Source organism: Mustela erminea, chromosome 5 (genome assembly GCF_009829155.1).
Source record: "Mustela erminea isolate mMusErm1 chromosome 5, mMusErm1.Pri, whole genome shotgun sequence".
Taxonomy (NCBI): domain Eukaryota; kingdom Metazoa; phylum Chordata; class Mammalia; order Carnivora; family Mustelidae; genus Mustela; species Mustela erminea.
Window position 1 is genome coordinate 103,671,935 of NC_045618.1, and position 24,769 is coordinate 103,696,703.

Here is a 24,769-nt window from a genome sequence, read left to right on the forward strand (position 1 = left end):
TACTTTCCCCCACTTCCTTCAGGACAGATAGGAGTAAACTTTATGTCAGTCACTTGGAGGTCTTGATTATTCTAGACTCTACATTCACGGTATCTGAGAAGCTGTAGGTTTGCTGTATTTGAAAGGTTCTTGAATTCCAAACAAGCTTTCCCCACTTCAAAGACTAGTTATTTGTTACAGTAAAACAAACAATGAAACTTTGCTGGGAGTTCTAAAAGAAGACTTAAAAGCAGAAATTCCATGTTTTTGGATGCTGAGTGATAACTTCATATAGAAATATAAAGGTCAAATGGAGTCATCATGAATTAATAATGAGACTGATACATCGTAGGAAGCTGGCTGGCTGGTTGTTTGAGGTTGGGCGTAATCAGAATGGCCTCCTGCCGTACGAGGTCAGCATTCATCTCGATAGAGAATAGTAAAATGTGTAAGAAGTCAGACACAATTAGATAAAAGAAGCAGACTTCATGAAGATGGTATGGAAAAGAGTCTTAACAATTTACCTCAAGAATTTTAACCCTTCTCTATGTAAAAATAAACCAACTGGAAAAAGCTATAAGTGTAACAAAGAGTAATTACTTTCAATATTATGGTGAACTCCTATAAATCCTTACGGGAAAAAATAATTTAAAAAGTAAGTAGACAGAAAGAATTAAGTTATGTACACACTCTACAAAAGATAAAATGCTATTACTTGAAGAGGTTTTAAAAAATCATCAATTTCTATTTCTGATTACCAGTGAGGTAAGGCAGTGAGATCATTTTCACTTACAAATTTTCTTTTGTGCCATTTTTGTTTTGAATGCTACTGAGAGTTTGTAAAAGATACTTAAGCAGGAGCACCTGGGTGGCTCAATGGGTTAAGCCTCTGCCTTCGGCTCAGGGTCCTGGGATCGAGTCCCACATTGGGCTCTCTGCTCAGCAGGGAGCCTGCTTCCCCCACTCTCTCTCTGCCTGCCTCTCTGCCTACTTGTGATCTCTCTCTCTCTCTCTCTCTCTCTGTCAAATAAATAAATAAAATCTTTTTAAAAAGGATACTTAAGCACATTGCTGGTAAGAACATATCGTGGGAAAGCACTATACTGCGTATCCCTTTAAAAAAACAACTTGGTAATTTGTACTCAGAACCTTAAGAATAGACCTATCCTTCAACAAAGTTCCACTTCCGAACATCCACAGTAATTATTCTCCACACATAAAAATAGCCAAATGTCTGTGCCATTATAAGCAGCAAACAAAGAAGGAGCATTTAAATGTTTTACAATGAAAAATAAGTTTGATATGATAATATGTTAGAGCAGAAGTCAGGAAACAGACGGCTAGTCCTATTTTTGTATAGCCTATGAGCTAAAAATGGTTTTAAATTCAATCATTAAAAAAATGGCTGGGGGCAAAACAAAACAAAAAACAAAGAAAAATATTGCATGACCCATGTAAATTATACGAGTTATATTAAATTTACATTTCAGCATACTTTCTTTTATGTAATGTCTATAGCTACTCTTGCACCGAACATGGCAGAGTTCCACTGTTGCAACAGAAACCCTATGGCCACAAAGCCTAAAATATTTAGTGTTTGGCCCTTTACAGAAAAAAGGTTTGATGACCTCTCTGTTAGAACACTGTGCAGCTGTGAAAAGTGTTCTTGAAGAGTTTGTAACAATGATTGAAGCTACGTGGTATAATGGTTAATAAAAATGCAGGATGTGAAGATAAGCATATATATCAAAAGGACGTAAAAACATGAAAAAATTATAATTTTTTGGGTATTGAGACCAATGAGTGATGGTATAATCCTTCCTGCTTTTTTTTCCCCCAGGTGTTCTACAATATTAAGACTTACTTTATAATGGTGAACAAAGCTATTTAAAAGGAAAAGCAAAGCAACATGTAGCTACGGAATTTTATGAAAGTCAGAAAATAACCTTAGAACTTACCTGTCAACACAACTTTTCCAGATACAAAGATAAGCAACACAATCCGTGGTTTCACCATTCTATAAATAAGGCCAGGAAACAGTTCAGGTTCATAACTGTTCAGATATAAAAGGAAAAAGTTAAAAATAGTGCTATTCAACTACTTTCCCAAAACATTTGAGACCCAGCATGTTAAAGCTACTCTACCAAAAACTTTTGGCCATCTTAATAAAAATAGTCTGGAGTGCCCTATGCAGTTCCTTGTGACGATCAAGAACAGAATTCATCTTTGATCATAACATTTTTTCAAGTGCAGGCCATGCTAAGCTAGAAACTAAGGTAATGTAGGGCATCAAATTTAATGTATTAAGATCCTGTTGGTTAAAAGAAGTCTATCGATAATAATACATAAACACACTTTCTAAATTTCTTAAATTATCCAAGTTTCCCAATAATGAGCATATTTTCTATATATTTATAAACTGCTAAAGATAACAATTTTAGAACCTATGAAGTTTTCCAGACCACCATCATTTATCTCTGGACAAGTGCTGTAAAGAAAACTAAACTACCCCAACACTTAAAAATTTAGGATTTGTAGGGCGCCTGGCTGGCTCAATTGGAAGGGCACTGGACTCTTGATCTCAAGGTCATGGGATCAAGCCCCATGTTAGGTATAGAGATTACTGAAAATAAAAAAATTTTAAAAAAAGAAACTTAAATTTAGGATTTGGTCCTATAAATAGTAACTCACTCATATTTACTACTAAATGGAGGAGGAGGAGGATAGGGCTAAGAATTGCTTTAGTCTCCCCCATAGAGAAGTAGAGAGACTCTTAGAAAGGCTTAAGGAGACTTCAAAAAAGAAGTCAAGAGTTAAAAGGAAGCTGACAAAATAAATGCAATGGCTAAGAACAGATAAGGAAAAAAAAAGAAGAAATCTGAAAAATGAAACACAACACACATAAATCTTTGCTTTTAATGGGTGAATCAGGACCACACAGAAAAAGTCTCTCTGTTTCATTCTGCAATGAGTAAGACCCATACAACAGATGTGAAATCTCCTACTGGTACCAGAATGATGCATTACAGTGGGGAGGCTACCCTTCTGAAACATATGGAGTTGGCTCTGGGTAGACTTGTCTTCCTGGGATGTTACTCTTACTACAGAAGGCCTGTCAAGACTTTACCCATTTACCACCTCTCCATTTAGTAGTAAATATGAGTGAGTTACTATTTATAGGACCAACACGGGAGTCAATGATACTGGCTGGAGCCCTGGAAAATTTGTATGGGAGCAGAGGTTTGAACCAAGAGAGTGAAAGCTAGAGACACAGAAGGAATGCTTCCATTTGATCTTCCAACAGAATCTTAGCATTTTTAAGGGGAAAGAGGTGGGGGTGTGCCTTGTTGGCTCAGTTGGTTGAGAGTCTGTTCTTGGTTTCAGCTCAGATCATGATCTCGCAGTTGTGAGATCAAGCTCCACATTGGACTCTACACTCAGCAGAGTGTCTGCTTGGGCTGCTCTCTCCCTCTCCCTCTGTCTCTCCCCCTGCTTGTGTTCGCTTTCTCTCTCTCCTCTCTCTTCCTCTTGAAAATAAATAAATAAATAAATAAATAAATCTTTTAAAAGAAGAGGGAAAAGAGAAAACAAAGTCTTCGGTATGTAAGTGATGGCAGACTGCTGTTGGCTTTCACAACCATAGTTTTAAGATGCCAGCACAATAAACTTCCAAGGAGACACTTACTTCATTTTATTTATCCTCTGCCTCATTGCAAGAGAAAGTTGAGGCAAGGGGGGAAAAAAGGAGATTTTAGAGAGGGATGGAGAATTTTGTAAGTTCAAGAATAACAAACTTTTGCCAATCTCTTGCCAACCCAACTTCAACTCACCATTCAAGTCCTGGCTTAAATGTCACTTCCCATGAGAATTTCGACCTGCACACTCCCCTGACCCTATTGTATTAAATATCCTGTTTAATGGTACCATGGCACTGCAAGGGGTGCCCACCTTGGAGTTACTGTGTTATCTTTAGTTACCATATTGTCTTTAGCTTTTCGGTCTTCCCTTTTAGACAGTGAGCTCCATGAGGGCAAGGAACAGTGGCCGTATTTTTTTTTCTTCTTTTTTCCTTTTCCCTTTTTGAGGTAAAGAGAGTGAACCGGCGTGGGTTCAGGGCCTGGGAGGGTAGGGATGGGGGTTGGGAGGGGGAGAGGGAGAGTAGGCTGCATACTCAGCTGGAGCCCATTGCAGGGCTCAACCTCACAACCCTGAGACCATGACCTGAGCTGAAATCAAGAGTCTGATGCTCAACTGACTGAGCCCCCAGGTGTCCTGGACCCTGGCTGTACTGACTATCATGGTCGCTGTAGCATCTGCTCCATGGTAGTCTCCTAGGTATTATTCACTTAAGAAATAGTTATTATCAGGATAGCTTGGATTTAGAAACTGAAGGAAGGGAGAACAATGCTCAGGGAAAACTGGAAATAAATACGGTGTAAACATACTGACATCCCCCAGTGACAAGGGGATACTTGTGGTATCAGATGCTACTACACAAACTTGTAGAACCAGGGGAATTAAAGGAACTTGAGGTTTTAACATAGGCTAACTTTTTTTTTTTTTTAAGATTGTGTTTATTTGAGAGAGAATGAGCAAGCACGAGCAGGGTAGAGTAGCAGAGAAAGAGGGAGAAGCAGCCTCCCTGCTGAGCAGGGACCCAACATGGGGCTCAATCCCATGACCCTGAGATCATGACCTGAGCCCAAGGAAGATGCCTAACTCATGGAGTCACCCAGGCGCCCCTTGACATAGGCAAACTTGACCTAATAATTACAACTGATGTGGGCCATGGTTCCCCACAGTTCCAGACACTTAAAGAGAGGCCTCTTTTTTTTTTTTTTTTTTTTTAGAGTTTATCTTGTCAGAGAGAGAAAAAGTAAGCACAAGTAGGGGAGTGGCAGGCAGGGGGAGAAGAAGACCCCCCACTAAGCAAGGGGCCCGATGTTGTACTCTATCCCAGGACCTGGGGAGCATGACCTGAGCTGAAGGCAGACACTTAGCCAACTGAGTCACCCAGGCGTCCCATGAGAGGCCTCACTTTAAAGACACAAACCTGTTGGGAGAGAAGTGTTTTAACGCCCAGTGTCATCAATACACACACTGGAGCTGTAATCCATAACGTAACAGTAGAGCCTGAAGGGCAAACTTTTGGAGCAGGCAAAAGTAAGACTAGAAAGATAGTGGGAGGGATATGATGCAGGCTTTCTTGCTAAATTTTTTGAAAAGACGGATGAGATCATAAAACTGTTCCAGAATGAAGATAGAGCAGTGATGGACCCCTCCAAGTGGCTAAAGTCAGCTCATATGATGAACTCTCATCTTGCCCTGCTCTCCATTTTATCTCTCAGAACGTGGCAGTAGTGACAAGAGGCACTCCTGCTCTAGACTTAAACCCGAGCTACAAAGACGACAGTGTTGGAGAAAAAGAAATGAAAGGCACCTTGGGAGGAACAGCACAGATCATTTTAGAGCCCTTAAGAGCCAGAAAGTGGAGAGCTCAATCTGATGGAGACAGGCAGAATTCAGGCAGAGATCTTTCATACATTCAGAAAAAGTGGGTTTGGAGAAGAGACAGACTGGTGGCCCATGGTTGAGAATCTGGAAGAAAAAATAGCTTCTGTGTTGAGATACTCTTAATAACAACGGTTATGAATTTATAAACCATCCCAAGATTGAAGAAAGAAAAAGATCCCTAAAGAGGCAATATTTCTTGCATGGGGAGCTTTGCAGTGAGCTCAACAGGCACCCAATAAGCACATATTGAAAGAAAAATTCATGCAGGGAGGAAAAAAAATACAATCAAGGGGAAAATAAACATTGCCTAAAGAATATCACCAAAGCCAAATCTCAGCATGAACTTGGATTTAAAAAAAAAAAAACTAGGAAAAAACAATGCAATTTTTAACAGCTGTTCAGAGCATGTCTCAAAAAGAAGGCCAGCGAGTGTTAGAAAAAGCTCTGCTGCAGGACCCCTGCTCACTCTGTTCATAGGAATGACCACTCCAGGGCAAAGGGGAGGAAGAAGGGAGCAAAAGGACAGAAGTTGAGGCTAAAGAAGGAGAACGTTAAGAGCGTCTGTGATTCTGAACAGCTCAGTGGCCTTGGACTGGTATATGTGCCCCAGGGTGGTGGGGCCCCAGGGCTGACCCATTCGCCTCTGTCACTGCTAAGGGCCCGACAGGCTGGGAGAAGCATCAAAGCAGCTGAGGGGAGAGGACCCCAAGCCTCTGCTGGTGAGACAGGAGGTTACGTGGGAAGCAGAAGCCTACAGAGGCTCCCTGAGGAGCAGGAGTCCACTAAAGAAGAAACTGGAGAAGGGGCTAGAACACAAAACCCCTGGAAATCAACAGGACAGTGGACACTCGATAGACTTGCCTTCACAGAATGTGCTAGGCCACTCTTTCCTTCATCCTCTCCAACCCTCTTCCCCATGCCAGCTGTCAGCCATCAGCCCCTTCAGACCTGCCTAACCCGTCTCATAAGCCTTCTCTTCTGGGGTCCCACCCTGCCCCCAAGGCAGGTGTGCCTGTCTCGGAAATCTGCGCAGTAGTGAATCTCAAGCCTCTGGTGAGCAGGACTGACACCACCTGTGAGCTTGTTAGAACTGAAAATTCAAGGGGTGCCTGGGTGGCTCAGTGGGTTGAAGCCTCTGCCTCGTGGTCCCAGGGTCCTGGGATAGAGCCCCACGACATTGGGCTCACTGCTCAGTGGGGAGCCTGCTTCCCTTCCTCTCTCTCTCTGCCTACTTGTGATCTCTGTCAAATAAATAAATAAAATCTTCAAAAGAAAAAAAAAAAAAAAAAGAACTGCAAATTCAAGCAACATCTGGGACGATGCAGCCCAGGTAGCAAAGTGTTTTCAGAAAAGCGGGCCAAGTGATGACTGTGCAGTTTAATTTTGAGAACCATGTTTCAGAAGACTGGACACATGCAGTAACCAGGAAGGAGTTAAGCTCAGCATGTTAACCCTCTCACCTACAGTCATGAAAAAGAAAAACTCCATTTTCTCCAAAAGACACACTATATATGGGGCCCATAACACAACTACCGTATCTTTGTAAACTCAGAAAGTTACAGAAAGGTCATACCTACTGAACTGCTGGTGGGTTAACACCAGACCTTCCAGCCTGATGGCGAATCTCACATCGCAGCTTCCAACCATGTTCTGAACTTTAAAATCGAGGAATCTGGCTGGGAACCCCAGCTTCTGCACCACACGAGCATACTTCCTCGCTGCAAGTCGAGACTGCTCCTCACTGGGGAAGGACAAGTGTGTTTAAAGAGATCTTCATCGTTCTATCCTCTATACTGCTTGAGCTGTGCTCACACACTTCCCTGATTGTACTTTTAGCTTTTTTTAGTACTAGGTCTATCTTTCAGTATATCTACAAACCTGTAGATGTGGAGGACACAGCCCAGCCTCCCCTACTTGTGTCCTTAGCACCTAGCCAAAGGTATGGCACAATGGTCAAAGCCAAGCCATATACACGTTTGCGTCTTACTTTGACATCTCTCACATACAGCGTATTTTTCTCCTTTACTTGTTTTAAATGCAATTAGATAAAATTAACTATTCCCCTGGTTCTCAAAGTGTGTGCAGCAGAGCAGCACCACCTGAGAACTTGCTAGAAATGCAAAGTCCCAGGTCCCAGCCACAGGCACTCTGGGGTTGGGGCCCAGCAATCTGTATTTTAACAAGCCCTCCAGATAAATAAGGACACATGCATTTAAAAAAAAAAAAAAATCAACATAAGAAAATAAGATTAGGTGGCAAAGACAGGATATTAGAGCTTCAATCTTTATGCAAAAAACTACATTTAAAAAAAACAAACAAACAAACATGAAAACATCTTGAAACCGGACCAGTTTTGCTTGGGCTTTCTCACAGAATGTCACTCAACATACACCCAACATGAGAAAGAAAGAAAGTCATTCAACTTTGTGGCCATACTCTTCTGAGCATTTGTCTTGCTCCAACCCTAAACCCAAGTCACAGAAGGTGAAGTTCCACGAAGTGAAGCTTTATTTGGCAAAACAAAACAATGAGTGGCAAGGGATGAAAAACAAGGGCAAAACCTGGTGGGTGAACCGTGTGAACTCTACCTTCTCTTATGGGTTGCCCCATCTTTACTTTGAAAACCAAAAACACCTGATTTTAATTAATGAATTAACGTATATTAATTCCTTCACATATTTCACTCCACTCCACGTTGCTTTTCCTCACCCACTTCCAACTCCTGAGATGTCCCTCGCAAGGTCATGTCTACAAGTTAGCACCGAAATAAACGGTTTCCATTTTGAAAACATAAAGTCTACTAATTGGCCCATTACATTGCCCATTGCGCTCATGTTTATAAGGCCAAATTTTAAGAATTTGAGTGGCCCTGTAGTTTCGTGAGATATTAGCTGTGAATAGGACATTGAAATTCCCATGCAAACAGCTTGTGGTTAGAGTCTGCATACATGTTCTTGTATGATCATTAGGAAATAAAGAACCTTGAACGTCACCACCAGTGGTGATAACCACAGATTACATTTAACACTTTTGTACTCTTCCTGGGCAAAAATAGCTATCCTTCACTTGCAAACTTTGGTTATTACAGCTAAAAAGAATAGGTTTGTATATCCTTTTTTGGAGAGAATTCTGACAGCTCACAGACTAATCAAAATTTCACAAATCTCTATCCAAGACTCAAGAACCAAATAGATTTGACTAACAAGTATTTCTTATTACCTGAACTCAGTATTCAAACTTTCACCATCAGATTTTGGGAACCAGATAAATTCAGATTGGGAAAGATACTCATGAATATGTATGTAATATAAGCATATTTTAAAGTGAAAGTTGGATAATAGACTTATAATTTATTTCCTATTCCTCTATAACTTAAAACAATGTTACCATCCTTCCAACTTGATATGTGTGTGTTTTAATTGCTTAATATAATTTTATTTAATAACCTATTCAAAACTTTATTACTCAGTATTTGTGTCCCATGTTTTAATTTTTATCCCCTCCCCCCATTTTACACAATGCTGAAATGAACATCCTTGCAGATACCTTGCAGGGTTGTCCAAGAAGGACTTAAAAATGGTAGATCTCTAGGTCCAAGGATGTCATATCAACATAGGAGAAAGCCCAGAAACTTATCCAGATACGTGTAAAGAATTTAATATGTAAAAACAGGTAGTGGGGGGAATGGATTAAGAATGGACTCATAACATAAATGTACAAATCCTCCACAAAATATTAGCAAACCACATATAATAATACATTAAGAAGATCATTCACCATGATCAAGTAGGATTCATTCTGTCGATGCAAGAAAGATTCAATATTCACAAGTCAATCAACATGATATACCACATCAGCAGAATAAAGGATAAAAATCATTTGATGTTTTAACAGATGCTGACAAAAATATATGACAAAATTCAGCATTCATTCATAATTAAACTCTCAACTTGGCTTTAGTGGGAACATACCTCAACTTAATAAATTCCATATATATGAAAAACCTAACTATGGGGAGCCTGGGTGTCTTAGTCATTAAGCAGCTGCCTTCGGCTTGGGTCATGATCCCAGAGTCCTGGGATCAAGACCCACAGGGGCTCCCTGCTCGATGGGAAGCCTGTCTCCCCCCTCTCTCTTCTGCTCCCTTGTGTGTGTTCCTCTCTCACTGTCTCTCTCTGTCAAATAAATAAATAAAATCTTAAAACAAAACAAAACAAAACAACCTAACTGACAAAATACTCAATGGTGAAAAACTGAGAGCTTTTCCTCTAAGATCAGGAACAAGACAAGGATGTCCACTATCATTACTTTTATTCAATGTAATACTGGAAGTCCTAAACACAACAATCAGGCAAGAAATAAGAGGTACTCATCCTGGTAAAGAAGAGGTTAACTGTCACTCTGTGCAGATGACAAGATACTATATATAGAAAATCCTAAAGAATCTATAAAGAACTCCTCAAACTCAACACACACAAAAAAACAGATAATCATATCAAAAAATGGGCAGAAGATATGAACAGACACTTCACCAATGAAGACATACAAATGGCTATCAGACACATGAAAAAATGTTCATCATCACTAGCCATCCGGGAGATTCAAATTAAAACCACATTGAGATACCACCTTACACTAGTTAGAATGGCCAAAATTAGCAAGACAGGAAACAACATGTGTTGGAGAGGATGTGGAGAAAGGGGAACCCTCTTACACTGTTGGTGGGAATGCAAGTTGGTGCAGCCACTTTGGAGAAGAGTGTGGAGATTCTTCAAGAAATTAAAAATAGAGCTTCCCTATGACCCTGCAATTGCACTACTGGGTATTTACCCCAAAGACACAGATGTAGTGAAAAGAAGGGCCACCTGTACCCCAATGTTTAAAGCAGCAATGGCCACAGTCGCCAAACTGTGGAAAGAACCAAAATGCCCTTCAACAGACGAATGGATAAGGAAGATGTGGTCCATATACACTATGGAGTATTATGCCTCTATCAGAAAGGATAAATACCCAACTTTTGTAGCAACATGGATGGGACTGGAAGAGATTATGCTGAGTGAAATAAGTAAAGCAGAGAGAGTCAATTACCATATGGTTTCACTTATTTGTGGAGCGTAACAAATAACATGGAGGTCATGGGGAGATGGAGAGGAGAAGGGAGTTGAGGGAAATTGGAAGGGGAGGTGAACCATGAAAGACTATGGACTCTGAGAAACAACTTGAGGGTCTTGAAGGGGTAAGGGGTGGGAGGTTGGGGGAACAAGGTGGTGGGTATTGGGGAGGGCATGTATTGCATGGAGCACTGGATGTGGTGCAAAAACAATGAATACTGTTACGCTGAAAAGAAATTAAAAAAAAAAAAAAAGAAAATCCTAAAGACTCCATCAAACAACTACTAGAAGTAATCAATTCAGTGAAGTTGCAGGACGCAAAATACCCAGAAATCGGTAGCATATCTATACACACACACAAAAAAAAGTAGTAAAAGGAGAAATTAAGAAAACAGTTTCACTTATAACTGCATGAAAAAGGATAAAATATAGAGGAATAAACATAATCAAAAAGAGGTAAAAGACCCGTACTCTGAAAACTGCTAAACATCAATGAAAGAAACTGAAGACAACACAAGTGCAAAAAAATATTACGTGCTCATGGATTGAAAGAATATTATTAAACTGTTCATATTACCCAAGCAATCTATAGATTCAATGCTATCCTTATCAGAATACCAATAATGTTTTTCACAAAATTAACCTACTACTAAAATTTGCATGGAACCACAAAAGTCCCCAAATGGGCAAAGCACTCTTAAGAAAAACAAAGCTGAAGGTAGCACAACACCAGATTTCAAGATACACCACAAAACTGTAGTAATCAAAACACACAAACAGGCACAAAAACAGACCTACAGATTAATGGATGGAGAATCCAGAAATAAACCCATGATTATATGGCCAGTTAATCTATGACAAAGAAGATAAGAATATACAACAGGGAAAGGAATCAATGAATAAATAATATATAAATAAATAAATAAATAAATAAATCATTCAATAAATGAGGCTGGGAAAACTGGACAGCTACATGTAAAAAAAAGTAAAACTGGACCACTTTAACACTTTTCACAAAAATAAACTAAAAATGGATTAAAGACCTAAATTTAGACCTGAAGCCACAAAAACATCCTAGAAGTGAATATAGACAGTAATTTCTCCAACATCAATCACAGCAACGTTTTTCTAGATATGTATCCAAAGGCAAGGGAAACAAAAGCAAAAATAATCCATTGGGACTACATTAAAATAAACCGCTTTTGCACGATAAGACACACCAAAAAGCAACCTACTGGATAAGAGAAGATATTTGCAAATGACATATCAGTTAACGGGTTAATATCCAAAATATATAAAGAACAGATACAACTCAACACCAAAAAGCAATCCAATTAAAAAATGGGCCTAGGACCTGAACAGACATTTTTCCAAAAAAAGCATAGAAATGGCCAATATACACATGAAAGGATCTCAACATCACTCATAATCAGGGAAATGCAAATCAAAACCACAATGAAATATCACCTCATACCTATTAGAATGGCTAAAATTAAAAAGACAGTAATAACTGTTGGTAAGGATGGAGAAAAAGGAGCCCTTGTACACTGTTGGTGGGAATGTAAATTGGTACAGCTGCTGTGGAAAACAGTATAAAGGGCCCTTAAAAATTAAAAAAAAAAAACGATTAAATTCAATAATTCCACTATTGGGTATTTACTCAAAACAGAAATGATAATTTGAAAAGATAAATGTACCCCCATGTTTACTGCAACATTATTTATAATAGCAAAGATATGGAAGCAACTTAAGCATCCATTGACAGAAGATAAGGAAAATGAGGTCTATATACACAATATATTATGCAGCCATATAAAAGGATGAGATCGTGCCATTTGAGGTATAAGGGCCCTCGAAGGTATAAGGCTAAGGGAAAAAGTGAGACTGAGAAAGACAAATACCACATGATTTCACTCACAACATGACAAATACCACATGTTGTTCACTCAACAACAGCAACAACAAAACACAAACAAAAAGCAGAAGCAGTCCTATACATACAGAGAACAAACTCATGGTTGCCAGAGGGGAGGGTTGGGGTTTGGGCAAAATAAGTGAACTGGAGTGGGAGATACAGGCTTTCAGTTATGGAATGAAGAAACCAGAGGAATAAAAGGCACAGGAACATAGTCAACGCCATTGTAATAGTGAGGACAGGTAGTAGCTACACTCCTAGGGAACCTAGCATAGTGTCTAAACTTATTGAGTCACCTGAAACTAATGTAACATTGTGTGTCAACTATACTAAAAAACCATATATGGATTCTTCAATAAATGTATCAGGTCACTTACTGGCCATTTGCAAAGAAAAATATATAGTGAAACAAAATTCCAGGCCAGCTCTGCCCAGTATGGTAGCCACTAGCCACTTGTAGCTAATTTTTAAAAAAAATTCTATTTATTTATTTGAGAAAGAGGTAGATTGAGAGAGAGAGAACACAAGCAGGATGGGGAGGAACAGAGGGAGATGGAGAAGCAGACTCCCTGCAGAGCAGGGAGCCCAGCATACAGGCTCACCCAGGAGCCCCCGCACGTAGCTATTTATATTTAAACTTAAATTAAGTAAAAAATTATGTTCCGGGGCGCCTGGGTGGCTCAGTCGGTTAAACATCTGCCTTCGGCTCAGGTCATGATCCTGGGGTCCTGGGATTGAGCCCTGCATCAAACTCCCTGCTCAGTGGGGAGTCTGCTTTTCTCTCTCTCTCTCTCTCTCTGTCTCTGTCTCTCCCCCAGCTTGCTGTCAGAGAAAATCTTTTAAAAAAAGAATAAAACAAGCAGTTCCTCTGTGTATTACCTATACTTTAGTTGTTCAACAGCCACATGTAACTGGTGGTTAGCACACTGGAGAGCACAAATGGAAAACATTTCCATCACCTAGAGAAAGCACTCATTGAATCAAAACATCAACATCATTTGCCAGAAAAATGTACAGAGGTCAATATTTGTATAATGTAGTGCAAGCAGAAGCTTTCTTCCTAAGCATGAAGCCAAACATCAAAACTCTGAAGAAAAATGGGACTGTACACACCCAAAAATGTTAATTGTAAAAAAATAATAATAAAACACCACTAACTGTAATTTGGGAAATAATATTTATAGTACAAAATGGTGGGAATACTTAGAAACAAAGAGCTGACAAAAGAGCAAGAACTCATAGACGATTGGGCAAAAGACACGGTAGGCCGTTTACATGCTTATGCAATATTCGTCTCACTAGCAAATCAAAGACATGTAATTAACACTTTTCTTCTTCTTCTTTTTTTTTTTGCCAAACCATTTGGCAAACTAAAAAAAATGTTAACACCCAGTGTTCTTGGGAGGAAATGAAGCTCAGTATATCTGTAGAGTGAAGACAAATTCACACAGCCTTTCAGGAGGACAATTTACTACTCATCTTCTAACACTTAGAGGAACGAGCAGCGCTCCCACTGCAGTTTGATGGTGAAAGGCTCTGTATCAGCACAGGCCTTCCTCGGTGTGAGATCCAGGAAAAGGGAGCCTTTTCAGAGTTGCCTCCTGAGCTAATGCTCAAGATAATGGGCAAGGAGTACCTAATTTGCCACCTTTAAGAAGTTCTATCCAGGGGCGCCTGGTGGCTCAGTGGGTTAAAGCCTCTGCCTTTGGCTCAGGTCATGATCCCAGGGTCCTGGGATCGAGCCCCGCATCGGGCTGTCTGCTTCCTCCTCTCTTTCTCTCTGCCTGCCTCTCTGCCTGCTTGTGATCTCTGTCTGTCAAATAAATAAATAAAATCTTAAAAAAAAAAAAAAAGAAGTTCTATCCAATTACCTGCAATAAGGAAAATATACAATAACTATTTCTCCAGGCTTGTAACAGGTTTCATCACTATGGTAGTTTTTAAGTGCATCTTAAGATCAAGTTCTAACAGACCACCTACGTCCCCTCGGTTTAATGGGGGAACTGCAAAATGGGACAGGAGTCGGTATTACACAACTGAATGTTTTTAACCCCCAATTTGGCATTTCATGCAATGAAATGCATTTCATGCAACTCTTCGGCAAAGTATTTTGCTCCTCCTAGGTGTTTTGGAACATAAATTCTATCCTTCCCTGTTTTATACACTGAATTATTTGTCTGAGAATGTTTGGAGAGTGGTTCCGCATACCTTTTGGCTCCCGTGCAGACCATTTTTCCAGAGCTAAATATGAGGGCGGTTGTTCTGGGCTCTCGGATCCTCATTATGACAGCAGCAAACCTCTATACACAGAAGTCAAAAGGACAATTAGCCTCTGCTAGGATGTAACACTATTCCAGCTGAAGAGTTGAACTGGACATAAAAGAGTCTTGAATAAACGGAGATCAGATGGGAAAGTGAAACAATGGTCTCCCCGCGCTAAGGTAAACAAAACAAGTACATTCTAAAATGTACTTAAAAAAACCCAAACAGGTAAAAATAATAACAATAAAGCTAAAATTTAAGTGCCTGTTCTATTTCAAGCCTGCTACCAAGAGCTTTACAGGTTTTGTCTCCTTTAGCTAAGGATAGAGCTCAGCTGTGTCCATGATCATCACAATTTAGTGCATAAGGAAACAGAGTGGTTATTTAATTTTCCACATTACACAGACAATGGTAAAGTTGAGACTGGAAGCCATGACTAATTAGATGCTGTGGTTTTTTACTTGGAAATACCTCCTTTTTCTTTCAAAGACTATTTGGGGAGGGGAGAGTATAAAGTATGTTATAGTTTTGCCAAAACTCTAGAATGTATTAAAAAAAAAAGCCAAACTATAGAACAGAATATATATATTGATAGGCATGCTGAAGATGAAGGACACATTGATTTTCAGTTCTCAGTGTGATGCCATGCCCTGCAGCATGGGCAGGCTCTCTGGAAGGTGCTGCCAGGGCTCTCTGCCAGGGCTATTGGCCTGCCATACTGATATGTCATCAAAGACTTGCTACTCCTTTTGGTCCTACCCAGGCGGCCCCTTCTGTGTTCATCTTCCCCCAGCAAGCTGGGAAGGAAACCAGGGTGAGTATTCTGTACGACTGCAGCTTCCATGGGTTGGAGGGGGTCCACAGGACCAAGATGGGACTGGCAGTTTCAGATTTGAAATGAGGACAGTGAAAGAGCCTTGAGTCAGCACTGCACAGAGCTGATTAAATCTGGTGAATGTTTTCCAAGTGTTTAAGGTAATACTCTAACCTGGTATGCATTTTTATTAAATTCTGAACAGAGCTTAAGTGCCAAACCAGAATTTCTCTGGCTGTCAAGTTCAAGTTTGGATAGATCCTATATACAAAAACAAAATGAGGGAGAGCAGAAGATGATGGACAACAAAATATGCTTAAATATGCTGACTTAAAAGTGTGGGCAATCATGGCAGTGGCCATAAGCATCCTAGCTTATCACTGTGTTTCTGTGCTCATCCTGGTCAAATATTTCCAGAAAAAGGAAATATTTGGCTAATATTCAAGTACATGTAAATTCAGAAATCAGCAAGAATACTCCCACAACAGCAAAAACGACTTCATCCATAAATAGTTGATGCTCACAAGGTCCTCTGTGTTCCTAGAAATACGACCTTTTCATCTAAGGCCGTAAATCCTCCACCATCTGAGACAGTGAACTTTTCCCTAATAGAGACAAGGCCTTACTCGTCTTTGCATTCATAGGTACAGAGACCAGCCAATTACTAAATGTTGACTGAATGAACAAATCTACTTCTTCGGTTAATAGGCCATTAAAATTGGATGCTTAGCCTTGGCAGGACACAATAGAGTAAATTTTATTAGACTTTGAGAGAAAAGAAATACCTGAATCTTAGATCAGAAAGTAGAAGCTTGAACATCACACTTGAAACAATTTACCTTTCTCAAGTAAGGGAAATTATAAATGGAAAAATATGTAGCAGGCAGGTGGGACAGCATTTAGGAAAAAAACTATGAACTCTGATGGCATTTTAAAGAAGGGTAGCATTCCCATGGGCTGAAAGGGGTCATACTGAAAAATCTTTTTGAATGACAAGGGGAAAACCTTAACTTTTAGGAACTGCTCAATCACTGCTTTTATTAGGCTTGGAGAATGAGGTAATTTTTTAGAACTTCAAAGCAGACAATGAGGCAATTAACCTCTTGAGTTGTCAAAAGTTTTGCCCTAACAAAATTTTCTTTTTCCGTTTTAAAAACAAAGACAAAGGAATGAGTCAATAACATGATCGTATGAAGTAAATCTAAGTAGAAGCTAATTGTTGAAAGGAATACAGAGAAATCTCACCTTTGGGTTATACTCTGCATTTTTTGCGTGCAAAGCTATTTTCTTCAGATCCAATTTACAGGCCAGGTTTACAGTGGAAACTATATTCCTGATGAAATAAGTCATTTTAGGAAATTACATAAGACATAACAAGTAAAAAAAGAATTAAAATGTATTAACTTCCTCATTTTATAGATAGTATATTAGCAACTTCCTAGGAGAATTAGTCTTAATGTGAATATACTATAACGTGATAAACCCTAGTAAAATGTAAAGATTCCAAAGCAAAGCACTAAAAATAGCTTCTAAAATGTCACGACTAGCTGATGAAAAGCAAGTTTTAAATCTTTTTCAAAACCAGGCCTCAAAACAGAAAGCATAATTCTAAATCAATTTTCAAACTGAATTCAAATTTTACATCTTTATATTCTGTTTATCCAATCCCAACCACAATTCTCAGCAATCACAGTGCTGTAACATAAACAATACAACCCTTCGAGAATATATATACTAGTCTTAAGTCTCTCTTAGGAGATCAAGAACTAGTACTTCATTTTACAGATAGCCAAACTGTGTAAAGCCACAAGAATGGACAAAAGAGTAATTAAACCTGAAATGCTCTTCCCTACACTATTACTCTGAAATTCGTCATCATTACATTTGGAAACTAAAATGTGTACCTGAGAGTATCACCCATTAAAAACACACACATACAGGGGCACCTGGGTGGCTCAGTGGGTTAAGCCTCTGCCTTCAGCTCAGGTCATGATCCCAGGGTCCTGGGATCAAGCCCCACATCAGGCTCTCTGCTTGGCGAGGAGCCTGCTTCCACCTCTCTATCTGCCTGCCTCTCTGCCTATTTGTGATCTCTGCCTGTCAAATAAATAAATAAAATCTTTAAACACACACACACACACACACGTAAACAACTTACTGTAGCTGAGGCACAATTCCAGAACATTCTGAAACAGGGGTCATTGGTGTCATGGGTGTTATGGACACCAGAGGCATGGAGTTTGGTTTCTCAAGAGAAGGCTGGACTGAGTCAGCATCACCAGGATGCAGATGTGAGTGGGAATTCGATACATTGCTGCTGCTTATTAACCCCAGACCAATGTCCTGTTCTCTGGGTAATGACATCTTCCTTGGCTGACTTTGAGTTTTACAATTTTCTTCAATTTCATGCTTGCTTCTAACGACACTCTGGTCTTTATTTTCTTGGGTAAATTCATCCGGTAGGAAGCTAAGATCCACACATGAGAAATGGCCAGAGGTTTCTTGGACTACTTCAAGATGTGAATTAAACACAGTCTCTGGATGGGATGAATTAGGGATGTCCACAACATCAGGTGTGACTGGGCTGAGCAGTGGCGACCTGGGCGCAGTGAGGTCATCCTAGGCCATTCCCAAAACAAAACGCAAGAAACAGAACACCAAGTCACACCAAAGGGATACCACTATTGCTAGCCAGCAGGGTGTTCAAGAATGCAAGCAGTCCAAGACAGCTTATGTTCATTCCTTGTCTCTTTCTATAAAGTACCACTAAAGTTATATTTCAGAGTTTCCGCATACTTAATAGAAACAGGAAAGTCGATCTTAAAATGCAGAGAAAGCATTTTTCCAAAAAATGTTTTTCCTACATTAGATCCATAGTAAGTTGCCACTCTAATTTTGTAATAAAGGCAACTGAGCAACTACACTCTAAATTGTGTGTACTCTGGGTCCTCTTTCTGCCCTTTCTGTGCCACCAGAATGATGTACATGAATGGCCTGGCAGGTGCTCTTAGAAGCATTAACAACACTGGGAAGAGAAACAATAAGGCCAGGTTCTTATTAAGCCCTGCTCCAAAGTCATCGTCTGGTGTCTGTGATGATGAAGCCTGGTTACGTTGGCAAATTTGAAATCGCTGATGATCACAGAGCTGGGAAAATTACCGTGAACCTCCCAGGCAGGCTAACCAAGTGTGATCAGCCCCAGATTTGATGTACAACTCAAAGATTTAGAAAAATGGCAGAATAATCTGTTCCTGTCCTGCCATTGTGTAGACAACCTCAACTGGCATCACGCATCATGAAGAATCAAGACAAAAACACACAGGAGGGAAAATCCTGGGATTCTTTTTCTAGGGATATAATATATATATGCAAATAAAATGCCACAATGGACAAAATAAAATTTTAAAAAATAATGTGGACTTTGAATAGACTTATTGTACTCCTTGATTATGAACTTCAGTTAAGTCTTTTTTTTTTTTTTTTTTTTAAGATTTATTTGAGAGAGTGAGCACGCACAAGCAGGGGCAGCGGCAGGCAGAGGGAGAAGCAGACTTCTTGCTGAGCAAGGAGCCAGATATGGGACTGGATCCTAGGACCCTGGGATCATGACCTGAGCTGAACGCAGACTCAAATGACTGAGCCACCCCAGTGTCCCAAATTAATTCTGAGTGGGTTATTTTCCCACTCTATCTTTTTTTTAAAAAGAGTTTTTAATTGAGAAAGAGGGGACGCCTGGGTGGCTCAGTTGGTTAAGCAGCTGCCTTCGACTCAGGTCATGATCCCGGCGTCCTGGGATCGAGTCCCACATCGGGCTCCTTGTTCCGCGGGGAGCCTGCTTCTCCCTCTGACTCTGCCTGCCACTCTGTCTGCCTGTGCTCACTCTCGCTCTCTCTCTCTCTCACTAAATAAATAAAATCTTAAAAAAAAAATTTAAAAAAAATGTAATTTAATTGAGAAAGAGAATGGGAGGGGCAGAGGGAGAGGAAGAAGCAGGCTTCCCACTGAGCAGGGAGCCCAACCTGGGGCTTGATCCCAGGACCCCAAGATCATGGCCTGAGTCAAAGGCAGACGCTTAACCGACTGAGCCACCCAGGCACGCCTATTTCTTAGAGCCTTAAATTCATATTTTATAAAGAAACAAGTGCCGGGGTGCCTGGGTGGCTCAGTGGGTTAAAGCCTCTGCCTTCAGCTCAGGTCATGATCCCAGGGTCCTGGGTTCAAGCCCCATATCGGGCTCTCTGCTCAGCAGGGAGTCTGCTTCCTCCTCTCTCTCTGACTGCCTCTCTGCCTACTTGTAATCTCTGTCTGTCAAATAAATAAATAAAATCTTAAAAAAAAAAAAAGATGAAAGAAAGAAAGAAACAAGTGCCTTGAGTGCTAATCAGTACTCCACTGAAGACCCAAGGTTATTCCTTCTAGTCAAAGGAGATAGAAGCAAATATTCTAGATTTGTGAATCTACAATAGGAAAACAGTCATTGAAATTTAAATGGCAAGAACAGTTTAAATCAATGTATTGTACTTTCAGTCTGGGGAAGGCTGTTCAGCCTCCATTATCATCAACTCAGGGAATGAGGTGTGCAACTGAGCAAAGCAGCTTCATGTCCAATTCACAGGCTTCCTTATTGGGGAAAAAAAAAATCGATTACCTTGAAATAAATGTTACCACCTGCGTTGCCCAGGCTGTAGACCTAGATTCCAGATTTTGAGTGCTGCTAGCAGGAAAACCTCATCCCTTAGAAAATCTGACTTCTGACAACTGGTTGTTTGTGAACACCTCACGCTGGATCCTCATGACAAAACGACCTCAAGCGAATATAAAATGTCTGGCTAGATCCTACTGAATTGTTCTATTACTCCAAGTCCAGCAGATGGCAGGGGTGACTAATTGTTCAAAGAAAACACTTCTCAAAAAGAAGGCAGCTATTCTCTTGAAAGAAGATTTTGGACAAGATTTTGGTCTGTATTTCATTCTGAATTATATAATTCCCCCCCACTTACCCACTCCACAGATCAGCTTTACGAAAAGTGAGGTGGGGAACAGCCAGGATTCCTCTCCATGGTCCCACTGGCCTCTCCTATACTGGTAAAAGAGTCTCACCAGCCAGTTCACAATATCTGCAACAATCCCTGTCTCCCCTCTTTCCCATCACAGCATTTGGGCAGGGAGGCGGCACTCACCCAAGGAAACCCAACCTCCTCCAGGAATCTAAGGCAGTGGCAGCAAGGTATGGGATGTTTTATAGCAAAAGCAGCTTGACAGCCTCCTTTTCAAGTTCACCGTAGGAACACACCTTACAGGATGTAATTACAGCATATTCACTGCATCTTTGGCCGTCTATCTGCAGAAATGTTTCGTTAGACTGTTTTTGCAGAACCGTCAACTCATCTTTCCTGCGTGGGCTTTCATTTGCTATATTAAACGCAAGGAGGCTTCGCTATTTCTACTTTGGTGCGAATCCTTGTCTTTTTAAAAATCCCCCACACAGGGCTCAGTGGGTTAAGCCTCTGCCTTCGGTTCAAGTCACGATCATTGAGCCCCACATCGGGCTCTCTGCTCAGCAGGGAGCCTGCTTCTCCCTCTCTCTGCCTGCCTCTCTGCCTACTTCTGATCTGTCCGTCAAATAAATAAATAAAATCTTTAAAAAAAAAAAAAAGAAAAGAAAAAGAAAGAAAAGAAAAGAAAAAAAATCCCCCACACAGAAGGCTGCACTTTTTTCTTTTTGAGGACTCCTTGCTCTCTACAATACTTGACTCTAAGGATTTTTTAAATTGTAAAAACAAACAACTTAAGAATCGTGAATTGAAAGAAGCCACAGGTGTCTTCAGTTCAAATTTTGAGACACCCCCGCCCCACCTGTCCCTAGAGACTTTTTTTTTTTTTTTTTTTTGAGGCCTGTTCTTGGCATGGGAGGCTGTCACCCGTTACCACAGCTGCACGGGATAGTCTGCCTAGGTTTGCCATAGCACAGCAGAGACATTTGGAACCAGCGGTCCCCACGGGAGACACAGAAACGAACTCTCCATGTCTGCATCTTTATAACGGAGACGGGGTCTTCTAACCATGGCTCTGGAGTCACACCACACCGGGTTCCACTCCTGGCTGGCACCCGTGGCGAGTTATTTCCCCTCTTGAAGCTTCGAAGCTTCTATTTTTCAACTTAAAGACGAGGACCAACCAGCCCACCTTTGCAGTCGCTAAGGAGTTCAGGGCCAGATAAAGAAGGCAAAGCCCTCGCGCTCAGGTGTGGGCGCGCTCAGCCATCCGGTAGGGACGCGCTTTGGCCCCAGGACAGTGGCAACGGCTTTCGCGCTCACCTGGGCGACACACTGGTCCAGGTAGAGCTCCAGGTACGTCTGCTCCTCCTCCATGGGTGGAGGCCGCAACGTTAGAAAGGCTGAGAACCGAAAAGTGCCGAGTCGAGTCGAGCTACAGCGGAGCCCGACCGAGCGCACTGGGTATTTATTAGCCCCGCGGGTGGGCGGGGCGGGGCGGGTGGGCGGGGCCGCAAAACTGAGCCCCCGCCCAAAGGCCTTTGGGAAGATGGAGAGAATGGGGAGCATGCAAGGACACTGGAGGGAAGAGGCCCTTCTCTAGGATAAAATCACCGCACTCCGCCCACAGCTGAGCCCCAGCTTGGCCCGCAAATCTGGAGATTTCCTTCAGTCCCTGCAAGTGCTTCCGTGGCCTGCAGAACAGAGGTCTGAGTGTTAGCAGCATAAAAAGTGAACACGTGGGACGAGGAGGAAACGAAGGATATCCTCAACCCCTTTTGAAGGGATTTTTTTTTTCCCTCTCTCCTGAACAGAACGAGGGGGAATTTGAAACACCCTTACCCAGTCAAGTGTAGTACTTTTACGCTGTGATTGCTTCTCACCTTCAAATCCCAGGTGTTTCTTCTCCGCTCACAGAGAATTCAGTCTAAAACCACATCGAGTCTGAAACTAATATAACACTGTATGTTAACTATACTGGAATTGAAATAAAATACGTAAAAAAATAAAGCGACGCACAATGGAATGTGCGCTGCAGTCTGAGGCAGCTCAAGCAGGTCCTACACAAACCAAATGTTCAGAGGTGCCTCTTTCTTGAAATTGTTGTTTTAATTTTCAGTGCCTCTGCTTTCCTGAGAACTTAAATGTGCAGATGGTTCTATACATAAAATTGACACTTTCTATGTAAGATATTTCAAAATGTACACGGAGACGCACATAAATTATGTCTTTCCTGTTAGACTATACCCTCTGAGAGCAGGAATTTTGATTACTCATCTTTGTGGCTCTGTACCAAGCTCAAAGATAATCCATCAAAATTCGCTGGTGAATGAAACTCAAATGGAGCATGGGGTGGCCCCTGCATGTCTTAGTGGGTTAAACAGCAGCCTTTCTCCCAGGTCAGGGTCCTGGCCTAGGGCTCCCCACTCAGCAGGGTGTTGGCTTGTCCCTCTGCTCCTCCCTCTGCTCGTGTTTGTGTGCACGCTACTTTTCTGGCTCTTGCTCTCACTCTCTGTGTCTGAAATAAATAAAATCTTTTTTAAAATGGAGTATGGGAAACACATCATGGTAGAGACAGATGGTTCTCACAATCAGATCACAATAGAAATCTTACAGAATTTCTAATCAAGAACAAGGAAACGCTTTGATAAAGCTGACTTTTATATAATGGTTTATAATGACATGGAATTTTTGTTACAATTCTGCCCACAAAAAATGTTTAGCATAGTTCCTGCCTGGTCACTGAGGTACTAGCTCTTGGTTTTGTTATTAGACTCTTAGGTCTGAATTGTGTTCTCTCTCAAATCCATATGTCAAAGCTCTAATCCAATATGACTGGTGTCCTTCTAAGAATAGAGAGAGACATCAGACAGAGATGCATGTGCACAGAGAATAAGGCCATGCAAGGACACAGCGAGAAGGCCACTATCTGCACGCTGAGGAGAGAGGCCTCAGGAAACCAAACCTGCTGACACGTCAATCTTGGGCGTTCATCCTCTGGAACTGTGAGAAAATAAATTTCTGTTGTTTAAGCTACTCACTGTGCTATTTTGCTGTGACAGCCCTAGCCAACTAATGTGTAGAATCATAAAGTGTCTCATCATATGTAGTGGGCAGAATTCTGAGATGGCTCCCCAAATTCCCACCTCTCTGATGCATGCACAGTTTCTCCCAGTTATTCAAACACTAATCTAGGTGCTACCATGAAGGGATTTTGCAGATCTAATTAAGTTCTGAAATCAGTCAACTTCTAGAAAGGCAGATTATCCTGGGTGAGCCTGACCTAATCAGGTGAGATTTTAAAAGACACGAACCCAGTTCTTATTCCTCATGTGGGAGATTCAAAGCATGAGAAGGAATTACAATGAAGGAGATTCTCCACTGCTGGCTCTGGAGATGAGTGGAGCCATGCTGCAGTGAAAGTGGGTGACCTGTATTTGCTGACAGTGGCCCACAGTTGACAGCCAGCAAGAAAATGGAGACCTCCTCCTATAGCTTTAAGGAACTGAATTTGGCCAACAACAAAGAAAGAAATTGCTGAAAGGAACTCAACCTGTTCAATATCATCATTTCAGCCTTGGAAGCCTTGGAAGCCCTGACCAGAGAACCCAGTCATGGCATGCCCAGACTTCTGACCCATACAACTGTGAACTTATAAATGGTGTTGTTTCAAGCCAACAAACTTATGGTAATTTTTTACTCAGAAATAGAAAATGAAAAAAAGAGAGAAATGGAAAAGGAATACATCATAAATTATAAATAAGAAGTAGGGACACAGTTTTGCAGTGATCTGTAGTGCAAATGGTAAAGCAAATGAATAAAATGTTAACAATAAGCAAATTTGGGTAAAGGGTTCATGAGGGTTCATAGTACTACTTTTCTTTTTGTAACTTTCTCTAGGTTTGAAATTATTTCCAAATCATGTTTCAGAATAAAAGAGACATGACTGTTTAGGTGAATATTTTCAGTTGTTTTGTTGAGAGTTAACTTGTCCAAAATCTTCAACTGTTTTATTTATGAGAATCAAAGATTGATATGGTTTGACTGAATAATAATTAAATGCTAGAATTCACTGAACTCTTATTATGTGCCAAGCACTCTTCTAAGTGTTTCAGACACGAACTCATTTAAACACAACAGCTCTTTTATTCCCATTTTACAGTAGAGAATACTGAGGCTC

The 24,769-nt window shown here is 40.8% G+C and overlaps 1 protein-coding gene across 1 annotated transcript in view; it reads right to left on the minus strand.

The window, feature by feature from the left end:
• TBPL2 (TATA-box binding protein like 2) overlaps positions 1–21,966 on the minus strand; it is a 29,414-nt gene extending 7,448 nt beyond the window's left edge. Inside the window, exons 1-6 of the mRNA XM_032341713.1 lie at positions 21,913–21,966; positions 17,754–18,214; positions 16,841–16,928; positions 14,728–14,819; positions 7,067–7,234; positions 1,938–2,032 (exon numbers count right to left, since the gene is read on the minus strand). Coding sequence (XP_032197604.1) covers positions 1,938–2,032; positions 7,067–7,234; positions 14,728–14,819; positions 16,841–16,928; positions 17,754–18,214; positions 21,913–21,966 — 958 coding nt within the window. The remainder of the gene's footprint in view (positions 1–1,937; positions 2,033–7,066; positions 7,235–14,727; positions 14,820–16,840; positions 16,929–17,753; positions 18,215–21,912) is intronic.
• Positions 21,967–24,769: the final 2,803 nt, after the last annotated feature.